At 44.2% G+C, this 21,923-nt stretch overlaps 1 protein-coding gene across 7 annotated transcripts in view; it reads right to left on the minus strand.

Moving 5' to 3' along the window:
• NLGN4X (neuroligin 4 X-linked) overlaps positions 1-21,923 on the minus strand; it is a 315,738-nt gene that overhangs the window by 223,372 nt on the left and 70,443 nt on the right. For all 7 annotated transcript variants that reach the window (XM_019417767.2, XM_019417773.2, XM_019417772.2 and 4 more), the window contains exon 4: positions 16,047-16,830. In XM_019417767.2, coding sequence (XP_019273312.1) covers positions 16,047-16,518 — 472 coding nt within the window. In that variant the 5' untranslated portion in view covers positions 16,519-16,830. The remainder of the gene's footprint in view (positions 1-16,046; positions 16,831-21,923) is intronic.

Raw genomic sequence — 21,923 nt, forward strand, 5'->3', positions numbered from 1 at the left:
ACCTAGGTGTGAATTCTTTTCCCTTTTATGCACTGGCCCATTTAGGTAAAGGATGAACCCCTCCTGGTTTCCCGTTTCCCGTTTGTGACTTGGCACTTTGGAGAGCTATTTGGGTGCACTCACTGATAGAAAATGCACAAACTTTAGTGCAAAGTTTCTGCTGTTAAAAACTCATTTGCTGAGAGGCACCTGGGTGGCTCAGTCGGTTAAGTGGCCGACTTCGGCTCAGGTCATGATCTCGCGGTCCGTGAGTTCGAGCCCTGCGTCGGGCTCTGTGCTGACAGCTCAGAGCCTGGAGCCTGTTTCAGATTCTGTGTCTCCCTCTCTCTGACCCTCCCCCGTTCATGCTCTGTCTCTCTCTGTCTCAAAAATAAATAAATGTTAAAAAAAAATTTTTTTTTTAAAAAACTCATTTGCTGAATACCAACTCACAAAATCTTCCTTACCATCGCCATCATCACAAAACTCATCATCATCTTCATTGTTATTATCATCATCACCACCACCACCATCATCATCACCACCATCACCACCACCATCATCACCATCATCACCATCATCATCAACACCATCCCCATCATCATCATCACCACCATCACTGCCACCACCATCATCATCACCACCACCATCATCAACACCATCATCATCAACAGCATGCCCATCATCACCACTATCATCACCAGCATCATCACCACTATCATCATCACTGTCATCATCAGTCACCATCACCACCACCATCATCATCACCATCACCACCACCATCATCAACACCATCATCACTATCACCACCACCATCATCCCCATCATCACCACCATCAACACCATCCCCATCATCATCACTACCACCATCACCACCATCATCATCACTGTCATCATCACCATCACCACCATCGCCACCACCATCATACCCATCGTCATCATCACCGTCATCACCACCATCATCACTACCACCATCATCACAACCATCACCACCACCATCATCAACACCATCATCACTATCACCACCACAATCATCATCATCCCCACAAATACCACAACCATCATCACCACCATCGCCACCACCATCATACCCATCGTCATCATCACCGTCATCACCACCATCATCACTACCACCATCATCACAACCATCACCACCACCATCATCAACACCATCATCACTATCACCACCACAATCATCATCATCCCCACAAATACCACAACCATCATCACCACCATCACCACCACCATCATACCCATCGTCATCAACACCATCCCCATCATCACCACCATCATCATCATCACCACCACCACAACCACCACTGCCACCATCACCACTGTCATCAAAATCATCACCATCGCCATCATTATCATCATCCTCACGGTCATTATCACCTCCATCATAATCACCACCCTCATCATCTTCATTTCCATCATCACTATCACCACTACCATCAAAATCATCGTCTATTCCTACTACTACGGCTGTAGCTGTTGCTAGTATTACTATCTATAGTAATTCACTTATGAGGTGGCTATGTCCTCGGGCCACGGTTCTGTCCGTGGTTTGTTTAAAATTAGCTTATTGTGTGTCTCTTGGCTGCCTGCAGATACATTTTGCAACCAGTTGCCCTTGGAAGTCACTCCACAAATTGACCCTGGTCTAAACTATATGAGCCACGGTTTCTTTAATGGGTTTCATTATTTTTTTTCCTAATGGCAGAAAGGACTATTTCTTTATATTTGGTTTAACAATGCTTCAGGCCCATTTTTCTGAGGTCCTATTTATGACTATTTATTGTATCATGAATCTCATCATTACCCATCATGGAAAGAGTCCTATAAAAATGACAATAGTTAATACACACATATGTATGTTTGTTATGACTATTGCATGACAAAATCTCTGTCTATCATATGTGATGTTATTGTATGACTATTATATGACAAAATATTTGTTGGTGTCACCTTCACAGTCATTCAAATTCAAATTCTTAGGGCCCATCCCCAGAACTGATGAGTCAGGAGGAGCCTGGGTGGTGGCTAGGAGTCTGCATATGAAAAAGTTCCTGGTCAGTTTGAGAACAACTGTGCTATGTCCTTGGAAGTCTGGACTAGGCCATTATATGTATTAACTACAAGATTCCCAATGACTTCATGAAGGTAGCCCTTTACATCAAGGGTCAGCAACCTTTTTCTATAAAGGGCAAAATAGAGGGGGTGCCTGGGTGGCTCAGTCCGTTGAGCATCAGACTTCAGCTCAGGTCATGATCTCACGGTTTGTGAGTTCAAGTCCTGCGTCGGGTTCTGTGCTGACTGCTTGGAGCCTGGAACCTGCTTCAGACTCTGTGTCTCCCTCTCTCTCTCTCTCTGCCCCTAACCTGCTCACGCTCTGTCTTACTGTCTCTCAAAAATAAATAAACATTAAAAAAAAATTTTAAGGGCAAAACAGTAAGTAATTTGGACTTTGTGAGCTATATGCCCTCTTTTGTAGCTACTTGACTCAGCCATTGTACCAAGAAAGCAGCCACAGGAAATAGGCAAATAAATGGGTAGGGTTGGGTTCCATTAACCTTTTTTGCAAAAACAGGCAGCATCATGATGGATTCTGCCTATGAGTCATACTGTCCCCTCTTGTTTCACATCTTTAAATGGAAGTGAGGCCCTGTTTTAGTTGAACATTTGTCCTTATTGGGTATTTCAATCTTCATAAGATCACATCTATCAATAGTCTCTGTAGGTCAGACAATGATGAGAGCACCCTGTCTTGCAATTAACTGACCACAACAGTGACTTCAAATTCACTCTCTCGGTCTCTTAAACCACGCTCAGCCAAAAGAATCGATATTGACATCAGCTTACAGGCTCCATTCCTGACCACGGTGACCCCTCCGCCTGAAATCCCCCTCACCCACCAATCTGGTCAACTGTTGTCTTTCATAGTTTGCCTCGGTATACCCTGACCTCTCAGTCCAGAAACATGCTCCTCCCAGATGTTCCCATACCTCCCCAACTTGTCCCATCATGGTGCTGATTATACTAAGTGGTAACTCTGGCTAACTGTCCGCCTTCCCCTGTGTGATTTGCAGGGGAAAGGATGGCACCCTTTTGGCAAAGTGGCCAGACAACTGTAACATGCTCAGTAAGTATTCGTTGAATAAATAAATTTATCAATTGCCATTTGTGCTAATGTCAGGAGCATATGCACGAGGAAGTGTTAAGAAACCAAAGAAGTACAATGAAATGAGGGTACTGGTGGCACCGACTTGGATTTACAAAGCTGCATAAGAACTGAAGACCAGGTTTTACTACCATCCTGAGAACCCGCCTACCTCAAACTCTCAGAGAAGCCCAGTGAGCAGAGGAAGCAGCTGAGGATGATGCCCTGTGCTTCCTGCAGAATTCCCTGGATGCCATCTGGTCAGCCATTTGTTCAGTGCCCGACAATGCAACTCTTACCAATCCCTTCCACCTACTAAAGGCTTAGTCTGAAATTTGTTCAAATTCAATTTCGTTTCTCCTAGATCAACTCTCTAAATTGGGTAATCCTTCAGCAAACCCAGCCCTTTAGCTGGAATGCTTAGAAGAAACAGACACAGTAGGTTACGCCCTGTCCTAATGAGCTTGGCCCATTTCAGGGCAATTTTTCCACCTGGAGTCATAGCTCGTGCTAGCCCTGCTTCGCCACCCAAGGCCAACCTCCAGAGCCAGACATCCGTCCAGAGCACAGTACCCCAATGTGGTTTTGCCTCAGTGTTGTCCAAATACAAATTTCCTCACGTTTCAGAGTTGGCCTGTGACCCATGCTGAACCAGTGGCATCGTCCCCAGGCCAATGTACTTCTCGAAACTCAAGGGTGATATCACAGGGAAATGCTGGTGACCGTTTTTTACCTCCACATGGAGACAGCCTCACAGAGAGACAGAAGAAATCCAGGGATAAACCAAAAGTGCCAGGTTAGTAACGGCCATGATTCAGATCCAGAGCCACATGGCTTAAAAAGAATGAACTGCCCAAGTGTTCTGCAGGACAGATGTCTGAAATTATGGAGTCAGCAGCGCTGGTTACTTCTCTAGGGTCTGGGGGAGAACAATGTCACTCTCTCTCAGTTCTCAGTTTCCGGTGCTTTCTAGCAATCTTTGGTGTTTTCTGTCTTGTGGATCCACTACTCATATCTCTGCCTCCACCTTCTTATGGCATTTTCTCCATGTAGATCTGTCTTTTTCCATGTGTCTTCTATTGTAAGGACACCAGTCATAATGGATTTAGGGTCCTTCCTAATATAGCATGACCTCATCTTACCTTGATTACATCTACAAAAGCCCTCCTTTCAAAGAAGAGGACATTCACTAATCAGGGATTACAACTTCCATATTATCTTTCTGGGGGGACACAATTCAACCCATAACACGGGTCAACTCAAAAACCCAATGACAAGAGAAAAGTCTGAAGGACTAAGAGCCATGCTATGATCTGTAAACGTCTTTTAAAAGATTCCAACTGACGGGGCGCCTGGAAGGCTCAGTCAGTTAAGCGTCTGACTTTGGCTTGGGTCACGATCTCATGGTTTGCGAGTTCAAGCCCCGCGTCGGGCTCTGTGCTGACAGCTCAGAGCCTGGAGCCTGCTTCGGGTTCTGTGTCTCCCTCTCTCTCTGTCCCTAACCCATTCGCATTCTGTCTCTGTACCTCACAAAAAAATAAATAAACACACATCAAAAATTTTTTTTAACGATTCCAACCGATAGTCTGTGGCCTTAGGATAACAATTTCAAATCTCACAGACCCTTAATTCCTCTCAGGCTAGGACCTCATAACTTCTAACCTGATGATTTCTGGCATCTCAATTATTCTTTTTTTAATGTGTGTTTATTTATTTTGGGAGAGAGCATGAGTGAGAGTGGGGGAGGGGCAGGGAGAGAGGGAGAGAGAGAGAACCCCAAGCAGAGTCTGCAGTGTTAGCACAGAGCCCGACATGGGGCTCGAACCCATGAACTCTGAGATCGTGACCTGAGCCAAAATCAAGAGTTGAAAGCTCACCCTAATGAGCCACCCAGGCGCCCCTCAAGTCAATTACTCTAACCTGTGACCATTACTGAATATCCTGGAAATGAGCCCGTCACCATTAAGTCAAGTCACAGTCAACTGTATTTAAAAACAGACAACGCCCTGCTTCCTCAAAACTACAAAGCAATTAGCTTCTTGGCTGTTCTTTCGCAATTTTATGCCGTCTTCCCTTGTAACACCTCTGGGGCTTGGTATTTCAGGGAAATGTGCAGCACACAGGCTTTGGCCCAGCTGCAACTGGGAAAGATAATGCAGTCAACATCCTACAGGGATATCCAAGCCTCAGCCGCAAATTACTTTGTCCCGGTGTGTGCGCACACACTTTATCATGGGAAGCAGAGGGATCCTGTTTTCCATTACTTTCTAAATCATGTCGTAAAATAGGATGCTACTTCTTTAAAAACTTATGAGAACATGTGACTTTCAGGCACGATGTAAGTAAGCCAAGAGCTTCATGCATTCGCTAATGAAAAAAATCTAAGGTCAACTCCAGGCTTGTTTAGAACATACATTGTGATGGAGAATAAATCATCAGAGGTGCCTGGGTAGCTCAGTCGGTTGGCATCCGACTTCAGATCAGGTCATGATATCACGGTTCCTGGGTTTGATCCCCGCGTCAGGCTCTGTGCTGACAGCTCAGAGCCTGGAGCCTGCTTCGGATTCTGTGTCTCTCTTTCTCTCTGCCCCCTCCCTTGCTCATGCTCATGCTCTGTCTCTCAAATAACAAATAAACATTGAAAAAATTTAAAAAATTAAAAAGAAGTCAGTTGAGCATCTACTGATTTTGGCTCAGGTCATGATCTCACAGTTAGTGGGTTCGAGCCCCGCATCCCGCTCTGTGCGGGCAGCTCAGATCCTGCTTGGGATTCTCTCTCTCCTGTCTCTCTGTCCCTCTCCTGCTTGCTCTCTCTCAAAATAAATAGATAAAGTTAAAATAAAAAGAATAAATCATCTTGGGGAGTCTTTGCACTGCTAGGTAGGAGGTTGGGTCAGTCTCATAGCCACGTGCTGGAGAAAGCTAAACCTGCTGAGGAGACTTACAAAACTCTACACAGGAAAGGGCATAATACCTTGTCTTCAAAGATTTTCCAAGCAACAGAGTGAGCAAAAGAAGCATCCAAAATTGCCCCGGCTGTGTTGGTAGAAAGTTCACAGGTTTAGATCACCAGCGCTTTGTCTAACAACAAAGTCAACTCTCTTAACGGAGCTGCAAAAGTCTTTCATGGCCAGGTCCAAAAAAGGCTGAGTGGCCAAGTGTTCCCCATTCACTCATTCATGTGACCGATGTCCTCCTGCCTAGAAAAGGTTTATGGCGAACGCGGTGCATATGCGTTTGTTATATGTTGCCTGCCTCTCAGCACTCGCTTCATAAGAGAAGGGGCTTGGTTTTGTTCACTATTCTTTTTTGTGAGTCTCAGCCCCTGGTCGCCTGGGTGTTGTTCCTTCTCTGCCTCTCTCCCCTTGGTGTACGCTCTGTACAGACGCTGGCCAAGAGGCAATGCCCAGAGCATGGTGGATGCCCAGAAACGGTTGGAGAAGGAACAAATGAAAGAATAATCTCAAAACAAGTTTTAGAGTCCATCGGCGGTGTAGACTTGTAAAATAACCACAACTCTAAGGACACGGCAGATGTTACAACTGGGCACAGGGCTTCAGTGAGTAAAGAACAGGCAAATATGGCACTAAGGAAGACGGCGGATGCAATGAGCCCTCGAGAGGAGGTCTTTGTAATTCCGTGATGGACGCCCATCTTGGTGCCATCGTGCACTCCAGGGAAAATTGGACCATGATACCCAATACACCCAAATCCCTTGATGGGAAACTTGGACCATGATACCCTATATACCAAGATCCCTTGATGGGAAACTTGAGACCATGGTACTCAACATACCAAAATCTCTTCGTGGGAAACTTGGACCATGATACTCAACAGTCCAAGAGCCCTTCATGGGAAACTTGGACCATGATGCCCTATATACCAAGATCCCTAGATGGGAAACTTGAGACCATGGTACTCAACATACCAAGATCTCTTCGTGGGAAACTTGGACCATGATACTCAACAGTCCAAGAGCCCTTCATGGGAAACTTGGACCATGATACCCTATATACCAAGATCCCTTGATGGGAAACTTGAGACCATGGTACTCAACATACCAAGATCTCTTCGTGGGAAACTTGGACCATGATACTCAACAGTCCAAGAGCCCTTCATGGGAAACTTGGACCATGATACCCTATATACCAAGATCCCTTGATGGGAAACTTGAGACCATGGTACTCAACATACCAAGATCTCTTCGTGGGAAACTTGGACCATGATACTCAACAGTCCAAGAGCCCTTCATGGAAACTTGGACCATGATACCCTATATACCAAGATCCCTTGATGGGAAACTTGAGACCATGGTACTCAACATACTAAGATCTCTTCGTGGGAAACTTGGACCATGATACTCAACAGTCCAAGAGCCCTTCATGGGAAACTTGGACCATGATACCCTATATACCAAGATCCCTTGATGGGAAACTTGAGACCATGGTACTCAACATACCAAGATCTCTTCGTGGGAAACTTGGACCATGATACTCAACAGTCCAAGATCCCTTCATGGGAAACTTGGACCATGATACCCTATATACCAAGATCCCTTGATGGGAAACTTGGACCGTGATACTCAATACAGCAAAACCCCCTGATGGGAAACCTTGACCATGATACTCAACGCACCAAAATCTCTTGATGAAATGCAAGCAACTTGTAAAATGTACTACAGTGGAATTTGATCTCATTATTAGTTGATTTGAGCTCAACAGGAAAGATCTAATCTAAGTTGATAGATTTTAAACATTTAAATTTTCTTAGGGAGAATGCAGTTTGCTCTCTGTGCTGTGCTACTATTTTTGAATCTAAGCTATTCTTAAACACGCAAAACTAATGTGATAACTTTATTTCATAGACTCTGGGTAGCTACATTACAAAATATAGTGATGAGGGCACCTGGGTGGCTCAGTCAATTAAGCGTCTGACGTCAGCTCAGGTCATGATCTCACAGTTTGTGAGTTCGAGCCCTGAATCGGGCTCTGTGCTGACACCTTAGAGCCTGGAGCCTGCTTCGAATTCTGTGTCTCCCTCTCTCTCTGTTCCTCCCCCACTCATGCTCTGTCTCTTTCTCTCTCCAAAAATAAATAAAAACATTTAAAATTTTTTTAAAAAAATAAAAATAAAATAAAATATAGTGATGAAAGTAATTCAGTAGATTGAAGAATTGGGAAGGAGGCAGAAATCTTTTAATAAATGATATATATATCTTTAATTTCAGGTGAGAAAAGTACATTTGAACTTGGTAAGAATGGAACTTTACGTTCTCTGATTTAACGTTACTGCCTAGTGGTGCTGAGAAGAAAAATGCGCATTGGAATTCCTGGGGATGGAGTCCCAGTAATGAATCCTCTGACGTCAAAAATGTAACAGTGCAAAAAACACCCAGGTGAGCGCTTTGCATGCAAGATTATACCATCAGTGCACTGTCCTCTCATTTTGTGAGGTTTTATCTCTCCCTCCTCCCCATTTTTGCACTTTTTATGTCTTAGCCTATCTAGAGAAGCGATAAATGAGGAGCTTATTTGGAGGAGTTCAGAAATCCCTTCCTCACTGCAAAACATACGCGTATATGCCTTGTGTGTCATGTCAGGATTGGTGGAAAACGTTCCCTTGTGGATCCGCAACGGAAAACATCAACTTACAGACTGCCCTCCTTTTATTTTTTTTTTCTTGAGATCCTAACAACTCCCTGAATTCTTCTGCCCACTGAACCCTTTCTGAAACTTGAGTTTTGTTACAGTTCATTCATTTTCCAAGCAAAGAGCTTATATTTTCTTCTATCACCATTTGGACTGTTCCAATGCCTTGTGTATGCTAAGTGCAAATGGTCATTTTTTTAAATCGGTAATTTTTGAATGAATCAGCTAAAAGGGCTTTAAAGGAACAAACGAGAAGAAAAGAGATACAGAATCAAAGTTGGGATGAGGAGATTCATAGATTGACTGGCTTGAGTTGGAAATAAGTCAACTCGTAGCAGGTGAGTTGGATGTTAAGTGAATACTGGACTTCACTTGTGGATGGAGGGATGAGTAAGTCCCCAAAGACATGATGCAGAATGTGGCTGAAGGCATCAGTTTAAGGAAGAAGGAGAGTTTACAAACTTTCTCCTATCTTGTGGAAACGCACCACAAAACTCCCTTGCTGAAGAGTCAATCCCTCCTCTGTTCCTCCCTTTCTGCTGGGAACACCCTCTCCCCACAGAGCAAATGAGTATGTGCTCACAGCAGACAAGAGAGTGTTTTGCTTAAAGGGGACGTCAGAGTGCTTGCATATTCGGAGAGGAAGGGACCGTATAGTGTTAGTATGTTCCAATGTCCAACTGGGCGTTTTCAGAAATCGTAACACATTTGATCTTCATTGGACAGTGGATATCGCGCTTGAGTGGACACCTTTCACACACACACACACACACACACACACACACACACACGTTCACTTTCCAAAGTAATCAGATATGTGAAATCTAACAGGGAAATAAATGTTTTTCACTTAAAAAAAATCTGTGGGGCGCCTGGGTGGCTCAGTCGGTTGAGCATCCGACTTCAACTCAGGTCATGATCTCAGGTTCGTGTGTTCGAGCCCTGTGTCAGGCTCTGTGCTGACAGCTCAGAGCCTGGAGCCTGCTTCAGATTCTATGTTTCCATCTTTCTGTGCCTCTCCCCCACTCACGCTCTCTCTCTCTCAAAAAGAAACAAACAAAATGTTAAGAAAAATCTGTTTCTCGTTTGTAGAAACCTATTTCTCTGAATCCAAATATAGAATATCTGATTGGATCAGTAAAATAGAGACCAGTCACTTTTATTTATCTTGACTATCACTCTTTGACTTTTCTCCTGGATGTCACCTGTGAGCTCACTGTGTGATCTGTAGGTCAGATGTGTTCATGTGTGGGCCCCCGTTTTGCACACCACACACCCTCCATGGTCATCGAATCCAAAGCTACAGAAATCTTCGCTTCTGTTCGCTTTTGCTGCCATCTGGATAGGAGCGCTCCAAGGAGAGGTGCTCTTAGACATAAAAGAGGGAAAGTGAAATGAATTTAGTATGAAAACAGCCTGGTTCAGGAGAACCAAACCACAGAGCAGGAAGGCAGGGACCTACTCCCGACCATCGAACACAAGGAACTGAACCTTCCAGTGAAAGCTCATGTAACGAGAATAACATGAAATTCACATGAAATTCAACAGATGACGTACTGACCTCTTCCATGTCAAAATTATCTGTATAATCATCTTGTTAATTATGATTCATAATTAAGCAGAGGCATACTCCAAAATTGCTATAATCCTAAACAATATGCAGAAGAGGTCTAAGAGGCCTGCTATTATCACTAATATAGCTGACGTCACTAAATGTGGAGAAGGTTGAATGTCTCAATCTTCTAAGCTGGTAGAGAAATGCATGTTATCAGAAATCCACTCCAGGATAACCGTCTTCGCAAAATACTCAATTCCCTTCCAGGAATCCTTGTCGGAGAGATTTCTGTTTAATAATCTTCCATAATTACCTTCCCTTACGAGCTACATCTACACAACGTCACAGACGCGAGCGACAGACGGAAATGACAATCCTTTGTTTTCACAGAGTTGCATGTTGATTCGTTAAAACATCTGTCTCACTGTGTTAACTCTAACTCAGTTACCCTTTTACTTTGTCACTTGCATGTGACTTACATGCATACAAATGGACTGAGACTTGATGAGAACAGAAAGGAAATTAATCTCTCTTTTATCTCACATTTAAAAAAAAAAGACTACTATTGTCTTTGGATGTGCAAAGGCACTCTTCCAAGAAATGAATTTTAATGCTTTCTTGATGATTAATTTCTGTAACTCACACAGGATGCTAAAAACGCATTTGACAACTGAGGCTGGAAAAGACCAGGCTCCGGAATAAGGGAGAGCAGAATAATTCTGTGCTCTTGTAAAACAGTATCGTATTCCCTCTACATTCCCTTTTCTTAAAGCCATACTCAGCACTATCAGAAAGGATGGTCCCTTGATCCCGTTCTACACTATCTAGTAGTGATCCCACTACTACAGTAAATGATTATGTTACAGACAAGAAACATTTATTACGCACTGGATTAATATTTACGTTAGACTCCAGAAGCACATGCAATTTTGCTGATATGTTGTTTTTGTTCCCTTTTTGACGATGAATTATGCTGCACTAACATCAGACTACAGAGTGGTTACATGTGCAGGATACTTCATATATGAGCGCCTTAAATCCCAGTGGATCTCATTCACACCCACAGGAAACAGAGGCACGTACAAGCCACGTGACCTGTCTGCCGTCATCCCTTGGCTGGTAAGGGGAAAGGCTGGCATGTGAACCCAGGTGGGCACGTTGTTACAGCTATCCCTCTAGACTCAGCTGGAGGCAGGAAGTGGGTTTACATTAAAAAGCATAAAGATGAGGGTTGATGGGGGGGTGGGAGGGAGGGAAGTGTAGGTGATGGGCCTTGAAGAGGGCATCTTTTGGGATGAGTACTGGGTGTCGTATGGAAACCAATTTGACAATAAATTTCATATACTAAAAAAAATAAATAAATTTTAAAAAATGCCCAAGTTCTATAATACTTAGTAAAAAAAATAAATAAAAATAAAAAGCATAAAGAGACTCTTATGGTTTGCCTCCCTCTCTGTTTGAAATAAACCCATAAGAGACTCTTAAATACAGAGAACTGAGGGTTGATGGAGGGGCAGGGGAGGGTGGGGGGAAATGGGTGGTAGGCACTGAGGGGGGCACCTGTTGGGATGAGCACTGGGTGTTGTATGTAAGCGATGAACCAAGGGAATCTGCCCCCGAAACCAAGAGCACACCGTATACGCTCTATGTTAGCCAACTTGACAATAAATTATATTAAAAAAAAAAAAGCATAAAGAATCACTCTGCCCAGATCTTGGTAGGATCTTGAGGTCTACAGGCGAGGAGCCCAAACTATTTTGCTAACATGGGTGCAAAGGGGACACCACTTAGACGTGCAGCTCCCGTTGTGAGCGAGATTTAGTAGACAGAAGAGGACCACTTGGGTGTTTTGCTGTGGCTCATTCATTGACACTGACTCTGGAAATTAGTTTGAGACGCCTGGGTAAATTTAAATGTCCCTTCATGACATCCCTGTGTACAATCCCTCTGAAGTATGACAGTTAGTAGGATTTGCCCTAGCCCTATACTATCACAGTGGACACAAAGGTTGCGTTTCTACCCAACAGAGTTAATGCCTCAACTCTGCAGAGTGCCCGCAAACTGGAACCAGTACCATCTCCTTGGTATGCGTGCAGAAAGCAGCAAATTTTCACCAGCCAGCATTAAGAAGGTCTTCCCACCTATAGGTAACACTGGAGATGGAAAGGAAAGCACATGGAGTCTCAGAATGGGTAGGGGTTCCGAAGGCTCAAAACAAAACAAGTGCTTCAGCCATTACTCTGTTTTCACTTAGGGTATAGGCTTCACTGTGGAGTTCTAGCAGGATTGTAACACACTGCCGTGCACGTTGCATCGCCACACAGCAGCAAACAGGTGTTACCTTACAGTTGGGAAGGTCAGAGTTGGAAGCTGGCACCGGGAGACAGAAAGCAGCAGAGAGAGCCAGGGTGCAGCAACGGATGGAGGGTCTTTGTCATTAACTGGCGGTCCCACCCAGGTTGTGCAAGCTACGCTCCCCTTAGCGTAAAGTCAACCGATGAGCCAAGGCAATCCCACATGCAGTGGAAACGGCCCTTCGCCATGGAAGGTGTCACAGTTGCAGGTGCCAGGGATTAGCAATGGAGGTGCCTTTGGGGAGTCGTTTTTTTGCCCACAAGCGTCCGTCTCCCTAAATTAGGAATCCTCATGTCCTGTGCAATCCCAACATCTAAGCAAGTGGTGGGTACTCAAGAACTATCTTTGGGAGTCAAGTCAAGTCGGGCATGGTCAACCCCGTCACCCTCTGATTGACACAGAAAGAATGAATCTAAAAAATTGAAGGATCGGGGTGCCTGGGTGGCTCAGTCGGTCAAAAGTCCAACTCTTTTTTTTATGTTTATTTGTGTTCATTTTGAGACAGACAACGAGACAACAGGCAAGGGAGGGGCACAGAGAGAGATGGAATCCCAAGCAGGCTCTACACTGTGACAGCTCAGCTGAGCCGAGATCAAGAGCCAGACTCTTAAGCAGGTACACCACCCAGGTGCCCGTAACTGTCTGACTCTTTATTTCGGCTCAGGTCGTGATCTCGCAGTGTCTGAGTTCAAGCCCCGTGTCGGGCTCTGTGCGGACAGCTTGGAGCCTGGAGCCTGCTTGGGATTCTGTGTCTCCCTCTCTCTCTTCCCTTACCCTGCTCATACTCTGTCTTTCAATAATAAATAAACGTTAAAAAATTTTTTTTAGAAAATTGAAGGATCAAGGTGGTATATGCAATATTGCTGTCTTACATCATTACATAAATGCATTGATATGAGTTAAGGCAGTCCATAAAGGGAGGTCCTTGGAGGAATCAGCATGTTGCCATTTCAATATGTTATTAAGGGCGGGGAGTTTATTCATTAAGTGAATAACCAACAATTAAATTTCTAAAGCTCCACATTGATTCTCAAATTGATGCAAATATTTTAAAAAAGAAAAGAAAAAGAAACCTCAAGACTCCTGACCCTACAGGCTGTGATTTGTTCTTTGTACAAACATACAGGCAGGTACACCTTCACTCACGAGCGAAATGCCAATATTTATACGTTGTAGGAAAACACATTCCGCCTTTCAGCCCCTACTGGATTTCTGATTCTCTCGTCAAGATCACGTGAGATACTGTTTGCAAAAGAGCTCCGGAAACCCCGAACAGGCAAGCAAGCCACGCTGGCCTTACTCTTTTAAGTCTGGATTCCTTTTCCATCAGGTAGCATTTCCCAATTCCTAGTCAGTAGCAGACCACAGTGAAATGGCCAAATCCGGGGTGCCTGGGTGGCTCAGTCGGTTAAGCGTCCGACTTCAGCTCAGGTCACGATCTCGCGGTTCGTGAGTTCGAGCCCCGCGTCGGGCTCTGGGCTGATGGCCCAGAGCCTGGAGCCTGCTTCCGATTCTGTGTCTCCCTCTCTTTCTGCCCCTCCCCTGTTCATGCTCTTTCTCTCTCTGTCTCAAAAATAAAAACGTTAAAAAAAAAAATTAAAAAAAAAAAAAGAAATGGCCAAATCCTTCATGTTTCCGAGCTACACAGCTGCACATCTCGGTGCTGTAGTCGGGAAGGCTACTGATTTTTCTCCGGGGTTGGTCTCTTTCGGACCAACCGACCTCTCACCGGGAGGGGAGAGCCACAAAGTCCCCAGCACGGCAAGCGTACCAGGACGGCGATTTTCATCTTGTATGCTGTGTTGTTCTCTCTGTCCTTTTCTGCCTTTGCTTCTTCGAATGTCTTATTTGCGTAGGTCGCGAGGAGAACAACCACCACCCAGCTAAGCGGCTTCAGAAGTGAGCTGTCTCATTAGTTTGGGGTATGGTTATGCTTCCCTACAAGCACCACCAGCCAGAGATTATAATTATATTAGTGTAAAAATATAATAGTGTACTGTCTTTCCACCTCTTTCTCCGGGGGTTCTCTGTGATGTGGGTAATAATAGACCACCACGGTCTGGTGTTTCGTGACGTGCTGAGGCTACCTTTCAGCACTGACAAGGACACAGCACAGGACAGCTGATCCAATTTTGGACACGGTAGATCCCTTCTTGCACGCCTTCAGGCAAATCTTAAGTAAAAATCATTCTCCAAGGATTAAAGGGGGGCAAAAAGAACAAAAAGAAAAAGAAATCTCTCCCCTAAAAGATGCAAAGGACACATTTTCGTTTCTATAGTTGATGGTGTCTATGGTTCCTGTAAATTAGTTCTTTTAATTCCAGTAAGATGTACCTTTCAGGCTTTTGTCTCCCCTTGTCTAAAAATAGCATACGCAAATGGTCAGTGAGAAATGTGTTCACACTGCAGCATGACATTTGTCTGGTTAGCCTTTACAAATTTTTTGTTTTTTAATTTGAAATCTACACAGACAGGAAGATAACCAAATTCTACTACCGTTGGATTAAATGAATAAATCAAACATCATTGGTTCTTACAGATTTTCATGGCTGTGCTACTGAGAAGAAAGGGAACATTTTGTTCAAGCAAGCACATTATCTCCTAATGTAGCTAGAATCATGTAAGGATACTCGTTAGCCATTTGACTGCTGTGAATATTAGGAGGAAACAAGCTGTAAATTTATGTTAGCAATAATGAGTCTAAACAATGAAATCCAACCATTGTATGAAATATCCCTTGCTTCTATATTGAAAACAATCAGTGGTTTTCCTTTCAAGACTCGGAAGGAAGGAAGGAAGGAAGGAAGGAAGGAAGGAAGGAAGGAAGGAAGGAAAGAAGGAAAAAGAGGGAGAAAGGAAGGAGGGAAGGAAAAGAAAGAAAGAGAGAGAGAGGAGGGAAAGAAAGTGGGAAGGAAGGAAGGAGGAAACTGCTAAACTCTTTAGGCATTAATGCAAAAGAACCATGCCTTCTAATTTTCAGTTTGCAACTTAAACATGACAGTGTTCTTAATTCTATTGTTTTCTATAGACTCGTCCCTTTACAGATGATGCGGGCAGAAAAGGTAACACGACATGCTCGCACTGGTTATCCGCTGCAGATATACATTGTAAACACGCTAAAAAGGCAATAGATGAAAATAATTAAGTCATTAATGACGGCACTGTCCATCTCTGAGTGCTTGGTAAATACAAGGGGAATGAATCATAAATTAGGGTCGTCGCTGCATTCATAATATGAAAAATGTAAACAGGTTATAGGAAAAAATATCATGCACAGGACATTCGAAAACCCTGTTGGCAAATCCAACACTGGGCGAGCACGTGCTGTTTACTGTTTAAATAAACTACTCACCATCCTCCGTGGGCACGTAGATGTTTAAGTAAAGGCAGTCTTCGTTTTGATCTTGAACGTAGGTCATTAAAGTATCCAAATTAGCAGTAAACCAGATGGGCAGCATATCATGTAATAAAGACCTCTCGTCCAGGTGTTGGGGGCACACAGCAGCGAACTGGGTGGCATTTCGAACTCCAGTCCATGAGGACGGGGGCTCTGGGGGCTGAAATCGCCTCTCTCCAGTGGGAGGAGAGGCATACGGGACCCCCAAGTACTGCTCCACTGGACCCAAAATCTCATTGGGCAATGGTGTTCTTAAGCCCCGGATTTTGCCATAATTTGTGTTGACCACTGGATACTGTGCTTGGCTGTCACTGAGCGTGAACTTAATGGCAAGAGCGGTTATCCACAGGAGAACATTGGAGTTCAACATGACGCAGACCGGGGTAAAGAACAACGGAAGCCATAACAGTCCCTTGGGCCTCGACATTGTTCACTTCCACATCCGCAGGTGTCCGTGTGATACAACTCCAAGCAAACAGAGCCGTGAGGCGAGCCCGCAGAGAGATAGGGCTTTCCAGGGAGCAAAGGACCCAGGAGGGGAGCCTCTCAGATGGGTCATAGACAGAGCCCAAGGTTAAGAAGAAACGCAGCAGTTGTCTCGGCAGCCCATTGCGAGAGAGAGCAGCCCTCTCTTAATCCTGGCACCGAATCCCGGCAAGTGTGAGGCTCCAAGGAGGCGGTGACCATCCGATCCGAGGACAAGGGTTCCTTAGGAAAACTCCCAGGCAGAGCAGTCCGCCTAATGGGGGAGAAGAAAACAAAAGCAAACACGGACGATGATAATGAAGCCAAGGATGCCATGCAACCCTCAACATGACTCTATGAAATTCCTATTTGCTGCTGAGCATCTATCTTCATGTAACAGAACCTAGCAAGAGCCTCACTTGTCTTAATTCTTGTTGGGTGCCCGTTACCAGGAACGACACAGGACATTTAGAAGACATTTAGCATTTGTTGAACGTTGTCTTTGTTGAGTTGCCCAAAAGTGATACATATTGCTCAAATGACATCTCCCAATTTCACCATTAGCTACAATGACCAGCCAATCAGTGGACAGGTGCTCCCCAATGTTTGTCAAGCATGTAAGGAAACTGTCACTATTCCCTAAGGTCTGAGAGTCATGGAACATATGAAAATTTTTTCAGTACAAGGAAAGGAGAAGTGTGCACGCTCAGGGGCGCCTGGGTGGCTCAGTGGGTTAAGCATCCGACTCTTGGTTTCAGCTCAGGTCATGATCTTATGGTTCATGGGATGGACCCTGAGTCAGGCTCCATGCTGACAGAGTGTAGCCTGCTTGAGGTTCTCTCTGTCCCCTCCCTCCCTCCCTCCCTCTCTCTCTCTCCCTCTCTCTCTCCCTCCCTCTCTCAAAAAAAATAAATAAATAGACTTGGGGAAAAAATGAGTGTAGGCTCTGGATACTAATCTCTCTTGGGTTACTTAATGGCACCTATCTTTAGACTCCACACATCATCACCCTGAATCTCCGCATCCTTGTAAGAACTGAGCATGACACTGCATTTCAAGTACATTCTGTAGTGCTTGTCCCATCAGGGCATCATTCATAATTAAAAGTGTTGATACCTAAGCCATCCAGGGTAAACTTCTCACCTTGCAGCCCATTTTAAAAGCTGATGGTACTTTTGAGTTACCCTCCCACTGAGTCTGTTCTCCCAGACTTGTCTCGATGTAGAGCTTATGACTCTCACTAGATCAATCGTTCCTCTTACGGCATTAAGGAATGTTGTGCATGGGCAGGAAAGGATTGTGAATGCTCCATTAGGGATAGAAAATATTACATTAGGTGGTGCAAGGAATCCTATCCTTAAATAGAGTGTTCTTCAACTCGAAAACAGAGAATGCGTTTGTAAAGATGTTGTGGGCAATTCAGATTATTTCTGGACTAGACCATAAGCACCCAGTTAGGTGCACAGTGGAGGAGAATATGCCAACGAGCTTTTTTTTTTTTAATTAAACCTATCGGTGGGATGCCTGGATAGCTCAGTCACATAAGCATTCGACTCCTGGTCTTGGCTCAGGTCATGATCTCAGGGTTGTAGGATCGAGCCCGCATCGGTCTCCATGATGAGTGTGGAAACCTGCTTGGATTCTCTCTCTCTCTGGCCCCCCTCAAAATAAATAAATAAACGTAAAAAAATTAAACCTATCAGAGCTGGAACTGTCATGGAGCTATACCACCTCTGGGGGAAATTCCATAGTCTATGACTTCCTGGGCCAAGTTCATCAGACCTGAATAAAAATGCACTCGCCATTAATTTGTGATTCTGAGAGACTCAGGTCCTCAAAAGGCTACCTCTGTGAGCTGAGGGAAGGGAGCTGAGCTGCTGGGAATGTAGGTCAATGGTGTGTCAAACCTTCTTCATGGGGTGTGGCGAGCAGGACGGAGAGGATCTACAAGCCACATGCGTGTTAAGAGTACACAATGGGATCAGCCCTAGAGTTCACGCTGAGCCCAATGATCAAGCCTGTCCTCTGCCTAAACCGACCTCCCCACAGGGTTCTGAGGGCCAGAGAGAGATCATGGACCAGCAGGACCTAAGAGAAGGTGTTGGGGGACGTGTGAACACCTTATAGGTAATGTTCATCAGTTCAGGACTGTCTTACTTATTTCCTCCTTGTTTGAAATTGGGCTAATTTGCACAAAAGTAATCTGATCTGAAGCCCATGGTCTCTCTACCTCAGCACCGTTGCCATTCTGCACCACGTACTTCTTTGCGAAAGGCGATGTCCTGTGCCTGGTAGCGTGTTAAGCATCCTGCCTGGACTCCACCTGCTAGATGCCAGTAACACCTCCCCACCCAATTTGAGCAATCACAAATGTCTCCAGTTATTGCTAAACGACCCCAGAGTGAGGACCACAGTCTGAGCCATCCAGCATGGAATTCTGGGGCCATGTAAGTGACTTAGGTATCCATGGGTACATTTTAAACATTATATGTTTGTGGGGAGCCTGAGTGGCTCAGTCGTTTAAGCGTCCGAGTTCAGCTCAGGTCATGATCTCACAGTTCATGAGTTCAAGCCCCACGTCAGGCTCTGTGCGGACAGCTCAGAGCCTGAAGCCTGCTTCGGATTCTGTACTCCCTCTCCCTCTGCCCCTCCCCTGCTCACGCTCTGTCTCTGTCTCTCAAAAAGTGAATAAACATTAAAAAATGTATTTTAAGGGGTGCCTGGGTGACTGAGTTGAGTGGCCGACTTCGGCTCAGGTCGTGATCTCTCAGTTCATGAGTTCCAGCCCCACGTCTGGCTCTGTGCTGACAGCTCAGAGCCTGGATCCTGCTTTGGATTCTGTGTCTCCCTCTCTCTCTCTGTCCTTCCCCAGCTTGTGCTCTCTCTCTCTGTCTCTCAAAAATAAATAAATGTTAAAAAAATTTTTTTAATGTATTTTGAAAAAAAACATTTGTAATATGCTTGTGTGTGTGTGTGTGTATGTGTGTGTTACATTAAAATATCTGACAACTTTAAAAGCTTTAGCATTACAAGTAATACAGAATTCAAAAGTAAATCTATTAAACACACATCATCATCATGATTAAAAAAAATCCCTATAAATTCAACCAACCAACATATTTGGGGACTAAAAAAATAAAAGTCCTCTCATGTAAATGTCAGACACTGGAAAATATTTCAAAAGGGGTGAAATTTTGTTATATATGCATATAACATATATATACTTAATACATTATACATTACATATATCTATATATAATATTCTATATATTATACATATTTTATAAATAAAAAGGGCATACTATAAAGTGAATTAGTAGAGGGGCACCTGGGTGGCTCAGTCAGTTAAGTGTCCAACTTCAGCTCAGGTCATAATCTCACAGTCTGTGGGTTCGAGCCCCTCATCAGGCACTGTGATGAAAACTCAGAGCCTGGAGCCTGCTTCAGATTCTGTGTCTCCCTCTCCTTACCCCTCCCCTACTTGCTCTCTCTCTCTCTCTCTCAAAAATAAACATTTAAAAAAATTTAAAGCGAATTAGCTGAATAAAAAATTGTAATGAAAAAATGTAAAAATGATGCCATTGAATAGATAGGATTTGAGAGTTAAGAACAGCTTTATAGCATGTTTTCTCTGCAAAGGTTGCAGAAAGAGGGATATCTAATGGTGGCATTTCGGCATGATTTATAACTTGATAGGGTCTTTTGTAACGATTCTCTACAGGGCGGTTATTCTGTCTGAGATTGTAATTAAGACAAAGCTCACGCTGTGCAGGCGTTTCAGAATATAAATGGGTCAAAATAAAAGTCGCAATACATTTCTCCCCAACGTGCGCATCACTCAAACTGAGATCGGTTTCATGTTAAAATATGTACTTCGTGAACATGAGTCTTGACCAAACTTATTTTGGTGTCTTGAACCCAACGAGGAATAAAAGCACATCCCCGACCCCCTGGGCGTTCAAAGCTTTATGATTCCATGTGGTGACAAATACGTTAGAAGACAGAGAACTTTCTGGATACATCTTCAAAAGCCCAACCACTCCACTTGGAAAAAAAAAAAAAGGTGGGGGGAGGGAGCCAGAAACAACTCTCCTCCGTGAGGCTCTCAGCTACGTGGGAGGCCTGAGATTCACGGAGGGCTGGTGTCCAGAGACACTCTGAAGAATCACGTTCATCTGACCTCATGAGCATCAGGAATAAGAACAGCTGATTGTGGTCCCTGCCCAGTTAACAAGCTTGTACAACAATCCTTCCATAGGGTTTACTAAGAAATCTGAGGATAGCCATTCTTCCAACTATGTGCAGCCTGCACACACACACACACACACACACACACACACACGTCAATCCCTACCAAGGTTCACTCAATGCCAGCCATCAGCCAATTAGCATATTTTTGCATATATTTAATATTCTTGTCTTACCTCCTAGGTGAGCAAGGTTACAATCTATTGTCTTTGGCGAACGTTACAGCACATTCACTTCTCATTCATCTATGAACTTTCAGTTGTGACAATCGGATCCCACAAAAATGTACCATGTTGAACCATGAAGCTCAGATGTAGATAAAGTAATTGGACAGTAAATAAAGATGCCAACTATACAATCTGGAAGGTGGTTTCATGCTGCACTGCAGGCTCAGGGAATCAATCAACACCACCGCCTGCCTGCCCACGTCTGTTCTTTAATGGGTTAGGAACACACCTGAGCCACAGTGGAAAAGGAACTGGAGTTTCCAGCAAGAGGATCCACAGAACCCGGACTAAACACGGGAGAGAGAGTTAATGGCTTCCATATGGTCCAGTCAAAATTGGCTGGATAGAAAGATACTCGACAGTTGTAGCCCAAAAATCAGGTCAGGGATAAAAGGTTTTTCTAGAGTCAACTCTGTGAACAACAGGATGCTACAATAGCCACAGCAAAACCTAATCACAGGTCGAGAAGCATTTCAGAAAGATCAGCTTCATAGGCGATGGGGACACAGTGGTGGATGAAGACATGACCCCAGCCCACTACAAGCTATGTTCTTATGAAACTACCCTTAAGAGTACGGCTCGATTCCTCACTCACATTCTGTGCTTAGCAAACACAAAGATCAGCAAGGACGGAAAGGTCATTAAATGCTTGATATTTCTGTGTCTAATTAAGCTATTACCAAAAATTATTTCCAAATCTAAATCAAGTAAGTTGCAAATATCTGCAGGCTACGGGTGGACTTCTGTCACCAAACTTGGTCCTGCATCTTCAAAGTCACAGTGTCATGTCTCCAGAACCTTCTCACTTACATTACCTTGTGGTGTTCAGAAAACTCTCATTTTTGATCCCGTCGAACTGGCCCTGTACTTTTGTTCCCTACATTTTTTTTTC

Source organism: Panthera pardus, unplaced genomic scaffold, assembly GCF_024362965.1.
Source record: "Panthera pardus isolate Hobbes unplaced genomic scaffold, ASM2436296v1 HiC_scaffold_27, whole genome shotgun sequence".
NCBI lineage: Eukaryota > Metazoa > Chordata > Mammalia > Carnivora > Felidae > Panthera > Panthera pardus.